Raw genomic sequence first — 16,661 nt, 5'->3', positions numbered from 1 at the left:
CACTGGTGTGTGCTGGTGTTAATTCGCTTGGTGCTCCAGCAAAGGAGACGTCAATGCCTCGTGTTCCTCAAGGGAAGCACTGGCTGCCAGTTGGCATAAACTCGTTACGGGTTTGGAAGAACTCCGTGCAGCTTTTTGGCCAAAGGTTTGGCTGAAAAGGAGCTTGTAAACAGACTGGGAAGGAGGGATTAACTGGGGATAAATCAGGTTTTCGAGGCAGTGTGTGGTGTGCCCACGTTTCCTCCAAGGGAGAAGTATGGTCCTACGGTCTGTGAAGTGAGATGTCGAAGGGCAACCATACAGGTTTGGGTAAAAGAGCCACGCAGGGCTTGGCAGGGCACCGAGAGGTGGGTTTGGTGGGGAAGCAGTAACTTGGCTTGTCAGGATTCAGGAATAGGTGTGGCCTTGGCTTTTCCTTCTCTCGGAGCAAAGCCAAAGTCTTTTCGTGGAGGTTCCTGTGTCAGAGATGACAACAATTGAGCCATTTCGTCTGTCCCCATACCTGAGCAGGGAGCTTTCAGGTCCTGCTCCCTGCATTTCTCCTCCTGTAGCCTCCACGTTGCTGATTTTTGGCGGGTTGTTACTGCAGATGGATATGGTCCTGCCTACTTCTTTTTTTTTATTACTATTATTTTTTGCAGGCTAGCAGTGAACAACGCCACCATGATGGGAAGCGTTCTGAAAATGACGGATCGAAGCCACCGGCAGAAGCTGCAGCTGAAGGCGCTGGACACGGTGCTGTTCGGGCCTCCTCTCCGTGAGTACCAACATCCGACGTCCTTTGGCCGCTCATCCAGGGGATCCGTGTCTGCTCGGTGTTGAACAGCAGAGTCAGATCTGGATGCACCAAACTTTGCCCTTCGCGGCCTCGCCTAGATCGATCATCCTGCCGTAATTCCCCGGAAACAGGAACAGGTTGCCTCTGGATTTATGGGAGCAGCTCCGTAGCCTGGAGCCATCCCGCCTGCTGGGCTGTGGTCCCATCTCAGCCGGGCTGTGCGCAGGGCTGCGGACCCGCCGTCCTGCCGGGACCCCCTGTGCCCGTGGGGTAAAACCTTCCCATCCTGCCGGGATCCCCTGTGCCCGTGGGGTAAAACCTTCCCGTCCTGCTGGGATACCCCGTGTCTGCGGGGTAAAACCTTCCCGTCCTGCCGGGATCCTCTGTGTTCATGGGGTAAAACCTTCCCATCCTGCTGGGATCCCTCGTGTCTGTGGGGTAAAACCTTCCCGTCCTGCCAGGATCCCCCGTGTCCATGGGGTAAAACCTTCCCGTCCTGCCGGGATCCCCCATGTCTGTGGGGTAAAACCATCCCATTCTTCCTGCTCATCATGGTGCCAGTCCCCGGGTGATGCTGGCAGCAGCCTGAGGGCAGCGCCCGCTCCGAGGGCAGCTGCTGCAGGGGGGCCGGGGGCTCTGCCGTGAGTCGGGCTGCGGGTTACCCGCCTCGGGATGCGGGAAGCAGCGCCGTGGGCTGGGCGGGAAGGCATTGAGGGTGGATGAGAACGGGGGACCGAGTCCCTTTGATGCTGATCATAGGTGTCTGCTGGCACGATCTCGAAGCCCTCTGATGCTTATCTTGGCGCTGCCAGGGGCGCTCCTTTTACCTTCCTTCCATCTGGCTCCCGTCCAGCGTCTCCTTATTAAAGGTCCCTTTGTCTCTCTCCCTCTTACTCAAGTCTTTCTCATGAGCTTTGGATGCTTTTGTGAGGTGAGCAGAAGCCGTGCTCCACCAGGGCCTGTCCCTGCTGGCGTCGTGCAGGCGCGATGGGTTTTTCAGGCGGACTGTGTGCCCGGGCACCGTTTGAGCCCTGCGCGCTGTGCTCCGCTTTCCCTTTCCCGTGTCCCGTGCCCCCGGCGCAGCAGGTTTAGGATGGATCCGAAGGGGACTTTCTCACCGTGGTGCAAGTGCCATAGTCTGGGTGCCAACTCCGGCACAGAGCTCCCGCGGCGTGGGCTGCCACCGGCTGGAGGTGGGCACCATCCAAAACGCCTTTTTGTGCTCCCTCTGTTCTTTACGTGGGTTTTTAAGCATCTGCTGTGATCTGCTGCTGGCACAGCAGGTAGGGCGGACCTGTACTCTGCGGGACACGGATCTGCTAATGGAGAAGTCGAGGTTTTTTGGTGTTTTTCCAGCCTTCCGTCTCTGGGCTGCCCAGTGCTTGGCCAGTGGGAAGCGTTAAGGCGCTTCCATTATTTCTGCAATTTTTATTTTTTTTTTTTAAAGTCCAACTGTTAGTCCAGCCTTTTCTTGTTCTCAGTCTGTGTCCAAATTGCTGAGAAAAGGCGCAGTGAGGCAAGTCCTGGGGAAAATGGCTGTGCAGAGTAAACCACGTGAGATTTATGAAGCTTGGCAGAGGTACAGGCGAAGTGAATTAGAAGCCTGGCTTATGCCATCAGCCGTTTTGGCTTCCAGTTCTTAAAAACCATTTATCTGTTCGGGCACACTTTGCTTTTTTTTCCATTTGTACTTGACCCGTGTTACAAGCGAAGCTTTTCGGTGGGTCAGTGACATGGCACAGGGGTGGCAGAGACATCGGGGGGGGCGCCCGCTGTCGTGGTGCACCCGACAAAGGCTGGAGCCCGGCGATGCCTGCGCTTGGAGGGGGATTTTTCAGGCAGTTCTCGGATGCTCTGTAAGTGGCAAAGTGAATTACTTGTAATGGTTGGAGGCTGACGGCCGTTCTCCGTGTTGGACGTGCCCCGTGTCGCCGTGCGGCTGTCGTGGCTCCGGCACGTGAGCTCCTCAGCGGGCTGTTTGGGATCAGCGAGGGCTCGTCACAGGCTGTGCGACCTGTGAATAGGGGAAATAAATACACTTTCGATTTTCAGCTGAAGTAGAGATGTAACACTTCTCAGAGGGTGCTGTTTGCTCCTGTCTGGTTAACTGAGCCGATTCGTCTCCACTTCCTACTGTGGCGTGTGGCGAGATGTTGTTTATCTAAGGCTGGTTCCCTAAGGAATGGGTTGTGACATGGCAGCTTTCCGCAGCTGTTGGCCATCGGCAGTTTCGGGAAGTACTCGGTGACCTCTTAAGCTGCAGGCGCCGCGTCCGCGCGGTGATGGATTTAGTGGTTTCACGTCGGGTGGGGGGGGGGGGGGTCTCCTGCCATCTCTGCTCGTGAGAGAGGGAGGCTGCTGGCAGCGGGATGCGCCCACAGGTGCCGGATTTCAAGGGTTTGTCTTCTCTCTTGGAACCACTTTCTGTTCACCGCAGGTATAAAAGCATGAGGATAAAATCAGCCTCGATTGCAGCACCACGACTGCTTCCTGCGGCCTCGTAAAGCCAGAGACATCTCGTTGTCGGTGGGAATTACAGCCCACGCACCAGGGTTGGGTGCCTCGCTGCCGCGGGAAGCTTTTTGCTGTCCCGGAGCTAGAGAGCTGCTTCTCTGATGTCTCCTGTAATTTGCTGCAGGGGCTTCGGCAGACACCTGCCAGTTGGGTGGGCACTGGGGCGGTCGGCTTGCGGATCAGTAATCCCCCGAGGGCTGTTTTCCTACACCAGACTCCAGACGTTGCCATTTCCTTCTTCAGCCAGGTCTGCTGGCTCGCAGGCTTGCAGCTCTGTCATTAATCCGAGGGCGGAGGAGGATGGTGAAATTATAATCTAAGCAAGATGAAGCGATTGCTGCTCCTGTGTCTGTGTCCCTTTGGTGTCCTGTTCCTGTGGTTCAGGAATTTATCCAGCACAAAATACCACAACTTCGGGTGAAACAGGAGAGGAGGATTTAAGAAAACAAGCAATAAAATTCAAAGCAATAGAGAGTTTCAGTGAAAAGTGAATTTAAATTTTTATTCTTTGTAACTCTCAAGTGATGGAGACCAAGAGATACGTCTCCTCACCGATGGTTCAGGGCACCACTGTGGTACCACTGGGGGCTAAAGACAGACAAAATGCTGTGCATGGAGTTACCTGTCCTGGTGACTCCTCCTGGGCTTCTCTCCAAAGGCCAGCAAAGTAAGACCCATGTGTTGCCTGTGGGATTTCGGGACAGGTTTCTGGAGCTCCACTTCCACCAGATGTGATTTGTTTCACATCCAGGCACAAGCCACGGCGGTTTCCCAGTCCGCTGCCTGACCAGTACCTGCCCTGGGCTCTGCTGGGGGGACTGGAGGGCAGCGTGGGCTTTGTCCAGCACCCAGGAGCGCTGCACCCCTTGGCCTCAGCCCCCCGGGGAGTGGCGGGCACCCTGACACCCATCACCCTGGCCTTGGTGCACGCCGGTGCCTCCCGCGCCGTACCGAGCTGTCTGCGGGGTCCTGCAGCAACGTGGGATGGGGTCTCTGCGGTTCCACAGCCCTTCTCGTGTCCCACCATCGTTAGCCATCATCCCCAGTGTTATCCTGTATGTGTTGAGTGTCTGCGCGTGGGTTAACAGGGTGCAGGGACCAGGTGCCCGGGAAAGGAGATGTTTGCCAGGCAGGAGGTGGCACTTGCGGGGGGGTTTCTGAACAAACTGGCCTTCTTCACTTTTCATTGAGTGTGTGTTCCGTGGAGCTCACTCTCCAGGTAGACCAAGCCGTTCTTCCTTAGGTATAGCTTCCAACAGAACCCATTTGTTTCCCTTTGTTGTAATTAAAAGCGTACTCCACAAGTGCTTTGAGATCCGTTGAATCATTATTTGTTTAACGCAATAGAATTTCTTAACCAAATACCAGATTAATTTATCGCCGTGAGATTTGCCATCCACTTTAAATATTTACAGTTAACTGGATTGTGTTTAGGTTACCTGCACCTAGACAGAAAAGCAGCTCTGTCCCATTAATAGACGGGATGAAGCCCGTTAGCATTATCCTATAGTTTTCCCGGTCCGTGTGCCAGCAGCACCTGGTCACTGGGCTGGGGCTGGGGCTGGGAGCGACAGCAGAAGTTACTGAGTGTGTAAATTTTCTTTTAATTTACCAATGCCTCTGTAAGTTGCTGTAAAATCGCTGATTTTCTGGTAATCCATCCTGGTTCTATTCCCAAAGTAAAACTTTGTGAAACTTTTTGTTCGAAAATCAAGGTTTTGTGTTTGTGTCTTTCTCGGTGGGACCCTTTGGCTGAAGAAAGCCGAGGTTTCTGGCAAGCTTTGCCATTGCACAGCTGTTTACTTTGCTGCTGGAAAACATGAAACGAGGCAGCAAACCTGCCGTGGCATTAGTAGTCTTCTGCGGTCAATGCGTAACAACGGCTGACTTTGGTAAAATCGCGTCCGTTCTTCCTTCTTTCCCCCCAAAAAATAAGAAAAAAAGAGCTCTAGGAGGCAGTTTTCCCTGCTGGACCATGCTTTTTCCCGCAGCGTAAGGTGTGCCTGGGTCTGCCCGGTTGGCGGTGCCGGGAGCGCAGGGGTGGAGCGGCGCAGGAGCAGCGGAGCGGACGAGGCCACACGGGTCCCTGGGCAGTGGGTGCAGCTGAACGTCTCCCAGTTCTGCTGAGCCGTGCCATGCTGGGAGCACGGGGCTGGCGAGCCGCCGCGGCAGGGCAGGGCAGGGCAGCCCACCTCGGCTCTGCCCGGGTGGCCTGAGCTTAACAACCATCCCAGAAAAGGTGTTTTGTGCCAGAACACCTCTCCGGTCGTTACTTGCAGTCCTTCCCGCTGTTCTGCCTTGGAAAGGCACTTCCTGCTCTGGAGGAGAGGGACTTGTCCTGCAGCAGTCGCTCTCGCTGGCTCCTGAACGCAGAAGCAGTGGTCGTGTCTGCGTCCTCGTGCTGGCAAATCCTCACGGATTTACAGTGATGTGCAGAGTTCCCGTGTCTTCTGTAGACTGGTACGTTGGTCGTGCCCATCTGACGCTCATGAGCAGGGGCTTTGGACAAGGGTGTGTAGTGATGGGACACAGGGTGATGGCTTTAAACTGGCAGAGGGGAGATTTCGATGGGATCTAAGGGAGAAATTCTTCCCTCTGAGGGTGCTGAGGCACTGGCACAGGTTGCCCAGAGAAGCTGTGGCTGCCCCATCCCTGGCAGTGTTCCAGGCCAGGTTGGATGGGGCTTTGGGCAACCTGGTGTAGTGGAGGGTGTCCCTGCCCATGGCAGGGGGGTTGGAACTGGGTGATCTCTGAGGTCCCTTCCAACCCGAACCATTCTGTGGTTCTATGATTTGCCGAATTCCAGCCCCTTTTAGCGGCAATTTCAGGAATCCGGGGGGGTGAGTTGGTTTGGGGTGGGGTGGCGTGGCGTGCGTGGGGGGGGCATTGTGCACAGCACCACGGTGCGTGTTCCGGAAGGGGGCTCCGTGAAACACCTCCCGGGAAAACCCCCTTCCCCGCTAACGGATGCGCTTTGTGCTGCTCAGGTTTGAGTAGGTTCGTGATGCCAAGAGCTGCGTTTGTGGGAAAATAACCGGCAGTTTGTGACAAATACTGGGCTTTTTTGGTGAAGTTGAACGCAAAATGGAACAGCTTTACTTTTCCTTTTGTCTTTTTAACTCTTCCTCTTCATCATTTTCATTTGGGAAGCGCCGGACTCGGCTCACCCTGTGGCCCAGCTGCTCTGCGCGGTGACGGGCTCGGCACTGCTGGCTGAATCCAAATTTTCCCGAGAGCTTTCGCAGCGTAGGAAAGCATGCGAACGGTGGGTGGAATAGTAAAGTTTCCAATTAATTGGATCTTTATTTACCTTTCTTTGAGCTCCTGGGAATGACCAAGGCGTGCGGTGGGGATGGGAGCCCTGGGCTGGGTCGCATTTGGTGGGAAGAGGCGAGTTCCGTGCTCAAAGCAGCCAAGTTGCTGCCGTGGGCTGCGGAGCCCTTCGCTCGTCTTTGGAGAAGAACTGCAGAGATGGGGCAGTTTGGCTGAACTCAGCTGTTGTTACCGACACGTTTCTTCCCAGGAGCAAAGACCTGAATTCTTCTGGTCCACCTGTATCTTACAAAGAAAAGTTCTAGGAAGCAAAAGGCCACGGTTACATCCCAGCTGAGTTTTCCTTCTCGTTTCCTTACCCTCTCGTCTGCAGCGAAAGCTGCTGGAGAGGAAGGATGTTTGGCAGGTGCTTGTGCGGTGCAGCAGGACCGGTTGGCACTGGGAGCAGGAGATGAGTCAGCTGGAGGTGCGACTGGGGGGTATCTCTCCTGCAGCACCCAGAGGTGCCTTAGCCTGGGGCTGGCAGCGTGCCGGGCAAAGCAGGGAGCGGCAACGGCGGAGGAAACTGTAAAGGAGAGAAAAGCTGGGAATAGCTGTGGGTGGGTGGAAAACAGCCCATCTGAGCAAGTCAGCCTGGCAGTCTTCTCAAAACACGAAGTAAAAGGGATTCGAAATGACGTATCTGCAGCAACTTGCCAGGGCCTGCTCCTTAGGAAGAGGATGTTGTGATAATCCATCCGGAATGGGAAACGGGGCCGGTATTAATCTTGTTTATTTCTTCAGTGTTGAATTTACGACTCAGTGTTTTCCCAGAATGATTGAACTCTTCTGTGGCGCGTTAGATGATGGATCGCCTGGCGGTGTTGGCGAGTGTAAGGCGAGAAGGGACTTGGATGTCTGCTGAACGTTTGGAGAAGGGCCCTGTCCCTCTCCCCCGGCGGGGAAAAGCCCCTCCGTTGTGGTCAGGGGAACAGCATCACCGTGCAGATCCGGTGCCGGGCTGCTGGGCAGCTCCCCCAGCCCCCAGTTCGCTTTGCTTTACGTCTTTACGTTTCCACCTCCCAGGTGAACAGCCGTGTCCCAGGTGCTCTTCCCCGTTGGCCCCAGCTCTGCTGAAGTGACACACGGATTTGGCTGTGGTCGTAGAACCACAGAAGGGTTTGGGTTGGAAGGGACCTTCAAAATCATCCGGTTCCAACCCCCCTGCCATGGGCAGGGACACCCTCCACTACACCAGGTTGCCCAAAGCCCCATCCAACCTGGCCTTGAACACTTCCAGGGATGGGGCAGCCACAGCTTCTCTGGGCAACCTGTGCCAGTGCCTCAGCACCCTCAGAGGGAAGAATTTCTTCCTTAGATCCCATCGAAATCTCCCCTCTTTCAGTTTAAAGCCATTACCCCTTCTCCTGTCATCATCAGCAATCCTGGTGAGCCACCTCCTCCAGTTATCACCCCTTTGGTCATCCCTCACGCAGGGAGCTCCCTATATCCATGCATTCTGTCTGTTTGTCCAGCGGTGCCTCCCACTAACTGGCATCACCAGTTTGGCTCCAGACTGGGTTTCCCTTGTACTGCAGAAGGGAGGACACTGCCGGTCCCTGCTCCTGCCTGGCTGCCCTCCTGCCTGGTGCGGAGCTGCCCCGAGGTGCAGCGCTCCTGGCCTGGCTGCTGCGCGTCTGGGCTGGCTGCAGGACCTGCCTCTGCTGGGAAAACACCACCAGGTCACAGCAAAAGTGTTCCCAGTAAAGGCTGAGACCGGAATGGTCAACTGATGGAGGGGAGAGGTGCTACCTGGATTTTAGCCAGAGCAGCTTGACTCCCTGAGAAACAGTCAGGGCAAGGTTTGGAGATGGTGCCGAGCTGCTGCATCTGCTTCTGCAAAAAAACGTAGCTCCTGGAGAAGCCTGGTGGTTCCAGTGCCGGTGAGTTTGCAGGAGAGCTTGTCCTCAGCAAGGCCACTGTTCTCCTCCTCATGTTTGTGCATCTCAGAGGTGGATGCAGTATCCGTGTGTCAGCAGAGCAAACAGCCGTTACATCCCGGTGCGGGATGTCCGCTGGGCTGCGCTCCGGGTTGGTTTGCGCTGAAGCTGTTGGTACAGCGATCGGGGGCTGGGGAGGGCAGCAGCTGAGCTGCATCGCTGCCCATCGATTGAGCTGTTAAAGTGCCAGATGGCATTGATTATCTGCCAGCAGCAGATGATGTTCAGTCTATAAAATCCCAGAGGTAAATGTCACACTTACTTAAAAAAAAATAAAATAAATCTTTATTGTCCTAAGGTAAAAAAATCCCACGCTTCTTCGTAAGCTGTAGCAGTATTGCCAAGCCGTGACTTTTATTTAATCGATTTCTGCTGAAACCCTCTTCATCCGTTTCTGGCAAGCGGGAGGTGATTATTGCTTCAAGAATTGCAGGTGAAATCCGGGGCGTTTTCCCTGGCAGCTGCTGGAGAACAGGAGCAGCTCCGATGCCAGGCTGCAGCCGTTGCCCGCTGCTGCTTTGCACCAGGGCGCTCACTCCAGCCCTTACAATGTGTTGTTCATTGTCAATCTGAAGTTTAACACGGCCTAAAAAGTTGGTCAGGAAGAAGAAGAATGGAGCAAAGCAGCGTGAGGCTGGGGAGAGATGCCCTGGGAGATGTGAGTACCGTGGTACGTTATTGCCGCTGGTGCCGGAGCCGCGTTCACGCCGAGCCTGCGGCAGAGGCAGGATTGAGCACAATTAAATGGCCTTCACGGGGAACCCACGAGTGTTTCCCATTCCACGTGCACACGCCTGCTTCCACACGTCGGTTTGCGGGTGGTAACGTGAGCGCTGGGAATCCTCCGTCCACAGCCGGGGAGGAGAGCGCGGGCAGCGGGAGGGCGGCGAGGGGCTGGTGCAGGAGAGCACCGAGGTGCCAGCCTGCTTCAGCTGGACGCTCCCAGCTGAAACTGGTGACATCGGTGAGGTGGGATGTGATGTGATGGGCCGTCCTGCGGCACCGAGGAGTTCCAGACCTTTCTCGTGTTTGACCCGGGTGGCATCTCGTGTCATAGCTGCGCTCTGTACTGGAAGCACGGGAGGATGTGCTGCGTCATCCGGGGTTTGTGTGTCCATCATTTGTTAACTGGAAAACATTCTCAGAGGTGGTGGGGTGTGCGGTGGTGCCCTGACTTGGCAGCCGTGATGCTCTGGGGGCGAACGTGCAGGGTGGCTCCGGTCGCTCTGCGGGGCCCACCTTGGGCGCCGTGCCGGCTCCTGGCCCCGGCTTCCGCCTCGTGCCTAACCACGGCTACGGAAAGCAGCCGCCCTCACTGGCCATGCGTGGGTCATGTTCGTGGGCTGTCGCCGTGTTCCTCGGGCAGGAGATCTCGGATTTCCATCCGCAGAACGCCCGTTGCGCCGCATCGGTGTGTTTCTGGGCTGCTCTACCTCCGTTCCGTGTGCTGCCTTATGCATTCCTCCTTTCTGGCTCTCGGTCAGCCAGAGCGATTCCTACCAGCCACGGATGGCAGCAGCCCACGTGAGTTACTCCTGAGGTCATCTTCTGCTGGGCAGGGCAGCCCCGCGGGACTGAGGCACTTCCAGACTGATTCCACTCGCAGCGGAGCGAGAGCTGCAGAGAGAGCAGAGGTGGGCTGTGGCCACCAAGATGGGCTGTGGCCACAAAGAGTCGCGGGATGGAGTCGGTGCTGTGGCCGGGGTGGGACTCAGGTGCTTTGACACGACAGAGCTGAGCTCCGTGCGATGTGTCCCGTGCGATGCCGTCAGAGGTGTTGGAGCACAGGCATCCATGCTCTGCTGCTGGGGGGGAACCAGCCATTAAAAGCCTCATCTTTTCCCAGTTACAGCGTGTGTCAGCTGTTCTTTGCTAAAAACCACCGAAATCATAGAATCATAGAACAGTTAGGGTTGGAAAGGACCTCAAAGACCAAGGTGTGACACGAGGCTTTTTCCCAGTTGCAGGTTGAACATCCTCGCCGTTGTAACACGTCTGTTCTTCTACCTCTGAATTTTGCATCTGGCCCGGTGCCATCTCTGCCGCGTTTCGCAGGTTTGTGTCTCCTCCAGCTCCTGCCTGCCCACGAGGACGGGGCGATGGAGCCCTTAGGTTGAGGCTGCACGTGCCTTTACGTGACGCTTCGTCTAAAGCCTTCGGCTCGGAATGGCCCCTGCCAGCCAGGTCCGTGTGTCCATGTGTCTTTGTGTTCTTCTTGGGAGCACCAGAACGTTCCGCCCGCGGCTTCGAACCGAGCCGCCGAGGAGTCCCTGTGTCGGTAACGGGACGGCTCCAGTACGTGAACAGGGAAATGTTGATCTAACCTATAGATCAACATTAGATAGATCTATAGGCTGCCCAGGGAGGTGGCTGAGTCCCCATCCCTGGATGTGTTTAAGAATAGGGTGGATGAACTACTTAGGGATATGGTTTAATGGGGATTAGGGGTGGTTGGACTCGATGATCTCTAAGGTGTTTTCCAACCTAGAAATCTATGAATCTGTGAACCTGTTGTCTGCGCTTTCTGGGAGCGCTGCGTGCGCTCGCCGGGCCCCGTGGGCAGCCGGGGATCGCCGCAGGGAGCTGGCACCGAGGGCTCGCCTCGGTAAATGTTCTTCTGGTGGCGGTGGGTGCTGCCATGGGTGCAGCCCACCTCCTGCGTGCTGAGCCCAATGTCCTCCAGACCAGGTGCAGGGCATTGGTTTGGGGAAAACGGCATTTCTGCCTCCTCTCGGAGGAACCGCGCGGCATTGGCAGTCCCTCTAAGAAAGGTCCTTCCGTGGCTGTAGCCTGTTGGCAGCTCTCTGGCTGCTCTCGCTCCGAATCCCGAGCTGTCCCAGCTGCCGGAGCGCTCCGTGCTCCCAGGGCTGGCAGCAAGGGGAGGGGGCAGGTTGGGTACGTGTTTAAACCCACCCTGTAGCTGCCAACCCAAATTGTCCCGTCGGTGTTGTCCATCCGAGTACCGTCGCACGGAGCTGGTGGAGAGGAGAGCTGGAGCTGCTGGCGCTGGCACGGCGTTCGCTCTCGGGTACGGACCCTCCGCGCCCTCACACTTCTCTTTACACATTTTCGCAAAGCCTAATTAAAAGCTTCTGGGACTCAAAGTGTGTTTGAGAGGAGCTTGTACTGGGAAGGGGTGGTGGGTCACTGGTGGTGTAAGTGTTGTCTGGAGCAGCCGAGTGCACCCCGAGGTGCCGGGAATGGTGTTTCCCTCTGGTACATGTAGACTTTGGGAGGAGGTCCGCGTGCCCAGGGTAAAACCTGCAGTGTGGTGGCAAAACCAACCCAGTGCTGAGTGAAGTGCAAGCGGAAGGTTGTGCCTGGGGGGTTGCAACGTGCGGGGTCATGGAGTCACAGAAGGGTTTGGGTTGGGAGGGACCTTTATAGGTCACTTTGTCCAACCCTCTGCCACGGGCAGGGACACCCTCCACTACACCAGGTTGCTCAAAGCCTCATCCAACCTGGCCTTGAACACTGCCAGGGATGGGGCATCAACCACCTCTCTGGGCAACCTGTGCCAGTGCCTCACCACTCTCCGCGTAAAACGTTTCTTCCTGAGATCCAGTCTGAATCTCCCCTCTTTTGGTTTAAAACCAGTAGACACTGAACACGTGGTCGCAGCGAGCGTGGCTAAGCTGCTCTGCCTCGTTTTTAGCTTTCTCAGTACCTACTGGTTTGAGGTTTTGCTAAATACTAAAAAAGTTCTGCTCGAATCATGGTTTTGGGTTTTGTTTAGCACTTAAACCCCCACTTATTTACTTTCATTTTCATATACGTCCACGATTTTTCTTTGAAGTACCGGTGTTTTGCTAACTGTTGGAAAAGGGAGTTTCCCCACTGAGCTGTGATTCTGATGGAAGGTTTTGCAACTTGACAATTTAATGCTTGATCTGCCCCGTCTCTACGATCACAGTCAGATTTTTTCAACAAAGTTATTTTCTTCTTGGCTCTTGCACTCGATGCTGTCTGCGTTGTCCTGAAGAGCACAGCTGTTCTGGGGGTCCCTGTGTGCAGGCTCTCCTGTGTCTCCAGGCAAATTATATCTATAAGATTTTGAATTTAATCTTTTTTTTTTTTTCTTCCCCATTCAAATTGAATAAACGTTGTCAAAGTTCTTTTTTTTCCCCTTAAACGTCGATGCTGCTCATCCTTTCCCTTTGTGAAACCTGACCCACAATTCCTTCTAGCACTGTCTTCAGTTCTCCTGTCCAGCTCTCCTGCGGGCGAAGCGTTGCAGAGTTAATCCTCGTGTTCTTTTGACCTCAACAGTAACTCTGGTCTCTTCCAGTAACTCGTCACAACCACCTGAAGGACTTCATGCTGGTGGTGTCCATCGTCATCGGCGTGGGTGGCTGCTGGTTCGCCTACATCCAGAATCGCTATTCAAAGGAGCACATGAAGAAGATGATGAAGGACCTGGAGGGGCTCCACAGGGCTGAACAGTCTCTCCATGACCTTCAAGAAAGGTAAGTTTTGTGCATCCACCCAGTTGGACCATTCAACTGTGTCACGTTTTGAGGTCAAAAGACCAGTCTTTCAGCTCCCAAGTCAGGGGAGACCCTTGGGTCCGACTCCCCCTGCCTTCCCTTGGCAGCTCGGTGAGTCGGAGGGTGATTCGCCCACTTATTAGGGACCGTCACTAGTAGTACTGTGGGCCAACTCCTTATAATAATTCAAAAGTTTCCAGAAGCATACATATATATTTTATTTGTGACAGAGTACAGGTTCGAGGACAGCCGGTGATAGTGACTGACTACAAAAACAACTTTAATTGAAATACTGCAGTGATAATATAAACCAATTACTGATCAGTGATAATACCAAATAGCTAGCAAGGTGTTAGTAAGTAATTGAGTAAGTGCACATAACCCAGAGTTCCTACCCAATAGGCGTCCCTATGGGGGGGAGAAGAGAGGTTCAGCCCGTCGACTGATCCCAGACGTTCCGATGGGGGGGCTTCTCCCCAACATCCCCTTTGTTTGCTGCCATTTTATACTTTTTTCATATCTTTTAGGTGGAGCTCGAGTGACTCTAGTCATACATAACTTTTATTAGGATTGGTGTAAATTTCTCTCGTGAGGGGTGTTCACTAATTGGGATTGGTGTAAATTGCTCGTTTGAGGGGTGGTCATAGCTTGGAGGCGGGTGGAGGTGTGACTTAGCTGCTGAAGGACACAATTTCGCCATCACTGCTGAGGCAGCGGTTGTGATTCACTTCCCTTGATGGCATTTTATGGTTATCTTCACCAGGCACCTCTCATCCCTGATAACAGGGATGAGCTGTGACACCTCCGTGCCACTCTACTCCCCATCTCAAGGGTATTGAGGCCGTGTTTGTTCCTGGGAGCAGCGGCTGTGCTTCATGTCAGAGCCGCTCTGATATTAGCTGAATTCTGGGGAGCAATATTCTCCCATTCCCCTCCAATTTCAGTCATTTTCCCACAAACTGTCCATCTTTCCTGCAAGGCTGTTACTCGTTTAGATTTCAGGAAAGATCTTGGTTTTAGCTCTTGTGCTGCCACGTACCAGAGCCAGCACCCAAAGCAAAGCTGCCCACCAGCCTCGGGAGCTGGGCGGGTGCCTGGCTCCGGGAGGAATTCACTTACCAGGCAGACGTGTGCCTGCCTGTTCGACCTGCCCTTTGGTGGTGACGTGCTGGTGATGGTACCCATGGCATGCCACGGGGAAAAAAGCGTGCTGGAACAGTGGAAGCAACTGGAGGAGTTGCAGCCCTCTTGAATTCTTTGAGCTGTGTGTAAAAGTCCACGTTTCCCTGCCTGCACGGGGATACCCAAATCCAGGAGCGTTGCCTGGGAAGAAGGAAAAAAAAAAATTTTGGAATATTACGTATGAAGAGTTGAACTCTCGGCACTTGGGCAAAATACTGCAGCTTCAGGAATGTGACCTCTACTCACAGAAAAGATTGTACTGGTTCCAGTAAAACCACTCATCAGAGCACCCGCTGCAGAAGAGGCCCTCCATGGACACAGGAGTCTTCTAGGAAAGAAAAGAGCGTTCGAGACTGTTGATGACAAACTGGTGGGGATTTTGGCAGTAAGATTTTTGAAGGGCAGATTTAGCAAAGATAGTCTTGGGCTGTAACTATTTTTCATTGTTTCCAAGTGTAATTTTGGAGGGTAAACCTGAATTTGGCTGCCACGGGAGCTGAGGGCTGCGTTCCCGGGGGCTTCTCTGAAAGCAGAGCCCGGCTCCAGGTGCACAGCCGGCCGCTCTCGGGTGGTGTGACCAGCGACCTGTGCAGATACCAGTGTCTCTGAGATGCCAGTCTGCTGTCTGCAGTTTTGCGTTACAGGTTGGAAATACCCCGAAGAAAAAGATTTGGGTTTTTTTTTCTACAGCCAGAAAGACATGGAAACTCTTTCTCAACGTCCGTCTCGTGGAGCAGCAGAGCCACGTCCTGGGTGGGAGGTCTCTGCTGGGTGCCACTGAGGAGCAGGGCACACCCCAGCTCCAGACGCCAGCTGCCGTGAGTGTGCCACGTGGGGAACAACCTTGGGATCTGCATCCGAGGGCAGAGCCACGGAAACAAGTAGATGTTTCCTGGGAAGGTTAGCTAATGCTCTACAGCCGGACAGGAAGAAACACAAAACCACGTACACTAAGCATGGCTCGAGTCTTAAGCCAGAGCAGCTCGTGGTGCTCTGCAGGGTGTGCAGCTGGGAGGGCTCGTCCTCTGCAGAGGGCACTGAGCTGGAGCTCCAGAAGTGGGAGGTGAATTCCTGGTGCTTGTGGGGCCTCCTGGCAGAGGATTGATCTGATTCTCCTCAGGGAGAGTCATGGAATATGCCTTTGCTTCTTCATCTTTGCACCTAGCAAGTTCAGCTGTGGTCCTCAGCTACTGTAGAAGCAGCAAGAACTACCAACATCATGTTCCCACGGACTCATTCTGAAGTTCTGCTCAGAAACTTCTTTTCTAGAAGTTTCTAGAGCTTGAAGTAACATCCTTTCCTGCCTTGTTGGAACTCACTGCTGAACAGACCTCCAGAGGGCATGCGGTGCCTTTCCGGTTGCCTATCAGCTGCCAGGGCTGTTGTTTGATGAACAGCTTTGATGTGCTCCTGAAGAGCTGGGAAGGGAAGATTGATGTAAAACACCATTTGAGTCACCATCCCTGGAGGTATTTGAAGGACACGTAGACGTGGTGCTTAGGGACGTGGCTTTGTGGTGGACTTGGCAGCGTTGGGTCTACGGTTGGACTCGATGATCTTCAAGGTCTTTTCCAACCTAAATGATTCTGTGATTCTGGAAGACATTTTTTGTTCATCTTCAAAATACCGTTTGACAACATCCTTCAACAGTGACACTTTCCAATTAAATGACCCATCAAGTTCAAACCGTTTGTGTCTCAGCACATCCTGCTGATGATTGAAGATCTATATTGAAGATCTACCGATTCTACTGAAGATCTGCTCCTGCATTGTGAGGCCCCCAGATGGGTCTCCATTTCTTGCCCTCGTGACAAGCGCAGCTCCGAAGGTGCTCTGTCGTCTTGCAGAGCTCAGTGTACCTGAGACCAGTGTGGGAACTGGCCGGGCTTGAACGGGAACCCACGGACGAAACGTGGTTTGGTCCTCAACAAACATAAGAAAATGTGGGCTCTGCTGTCAGGAAAATAGCGGTAGCAGGGGAGGATGCCGTGTGCCTCTGAGAATCATCTTGAGGATAAAATTCCTTCCCCTTCTGCGTCGCAGGACAGGGGAATTTCTCCTTTAAACAGAGATATTTTGGTGGTTTGGGATTCTTGCAGCCCGAGTATGGAAGAGCTTTAGCAGTGATGCACAGGGCAGAGAGCGTGGGTTTATCTAAAAACTTGGAATGTCTTGGCACGTCTCTCTTCAAATTGGGAAGAAAAACACTTGAGTTTCTCAGCAGAGCTGTAAATTGAAAATGACCCTTTTCCAAGAAGAGAGCCAACATCATGGCTGACGGGAGTCCGGGCCGTCCGGTCTGGTTTAAGTGGCCATCTGCAGGCCAGGAGGAGCCTGAGGAAGAGGAGTCCTTGGCTGGGAGAGCGAGTGGCTTCACTCCCAACCCGAAAGATAGGGATGGGTGTCTGCCGTGAGCCTTGGTGCACACTGGGCTCCATCTCCCATCGC

The 16,661-nt window shown here is 54.2% G+C and overlaps 1 protein-coding gene across 2 annotated transcripts in view; it reads left to right on the top strand.

Annotated features, from left to right (window-relative positions):
- STIM1 (stromal interaction molecule 1) overlaps positions 1-16,661 on the top strand; it is a 95,763-nt gene that overhangs the window by 56,784 nt on the left and 22,318 nt on the right. For both annotated transcript variants that reach the window (XM_086630628.1, XM_086630629.1), the window contains exons 5-6: positions 642-757; positions 12,833-13,010. In XM_086630628.1, coding sequence (XP_086486754.1) covers positions 642-757; positions 12,833-13,010 — 294 coding nt within the window. The remainder of the gene's footprint in view (positions 1-641; positions 758-12,832; positions 13,011-16,661) is intronic.

This window comes from Tauraco erythrolophus, unplaced genomic scaffold, assembly GCF_009769465.1.
Source record: "Tauraco erythrolophus isolate bTauEry1 unplaced genomic scaffold, bTauEry1.pri scaffold_45_arrow_ctg1, whole genome shotgun sequence".
Lineage (NCBI taxonomy): Eukaryota > Metazoa > Chordata > Aves > Musophagiformes > Musophagidae > Tauraco > Tauraco erythrolophus.
Note: the sequence above shows the minus strand (reverse complement) of the source record. Positions and strands in the feature narration are given on the sequence as shown.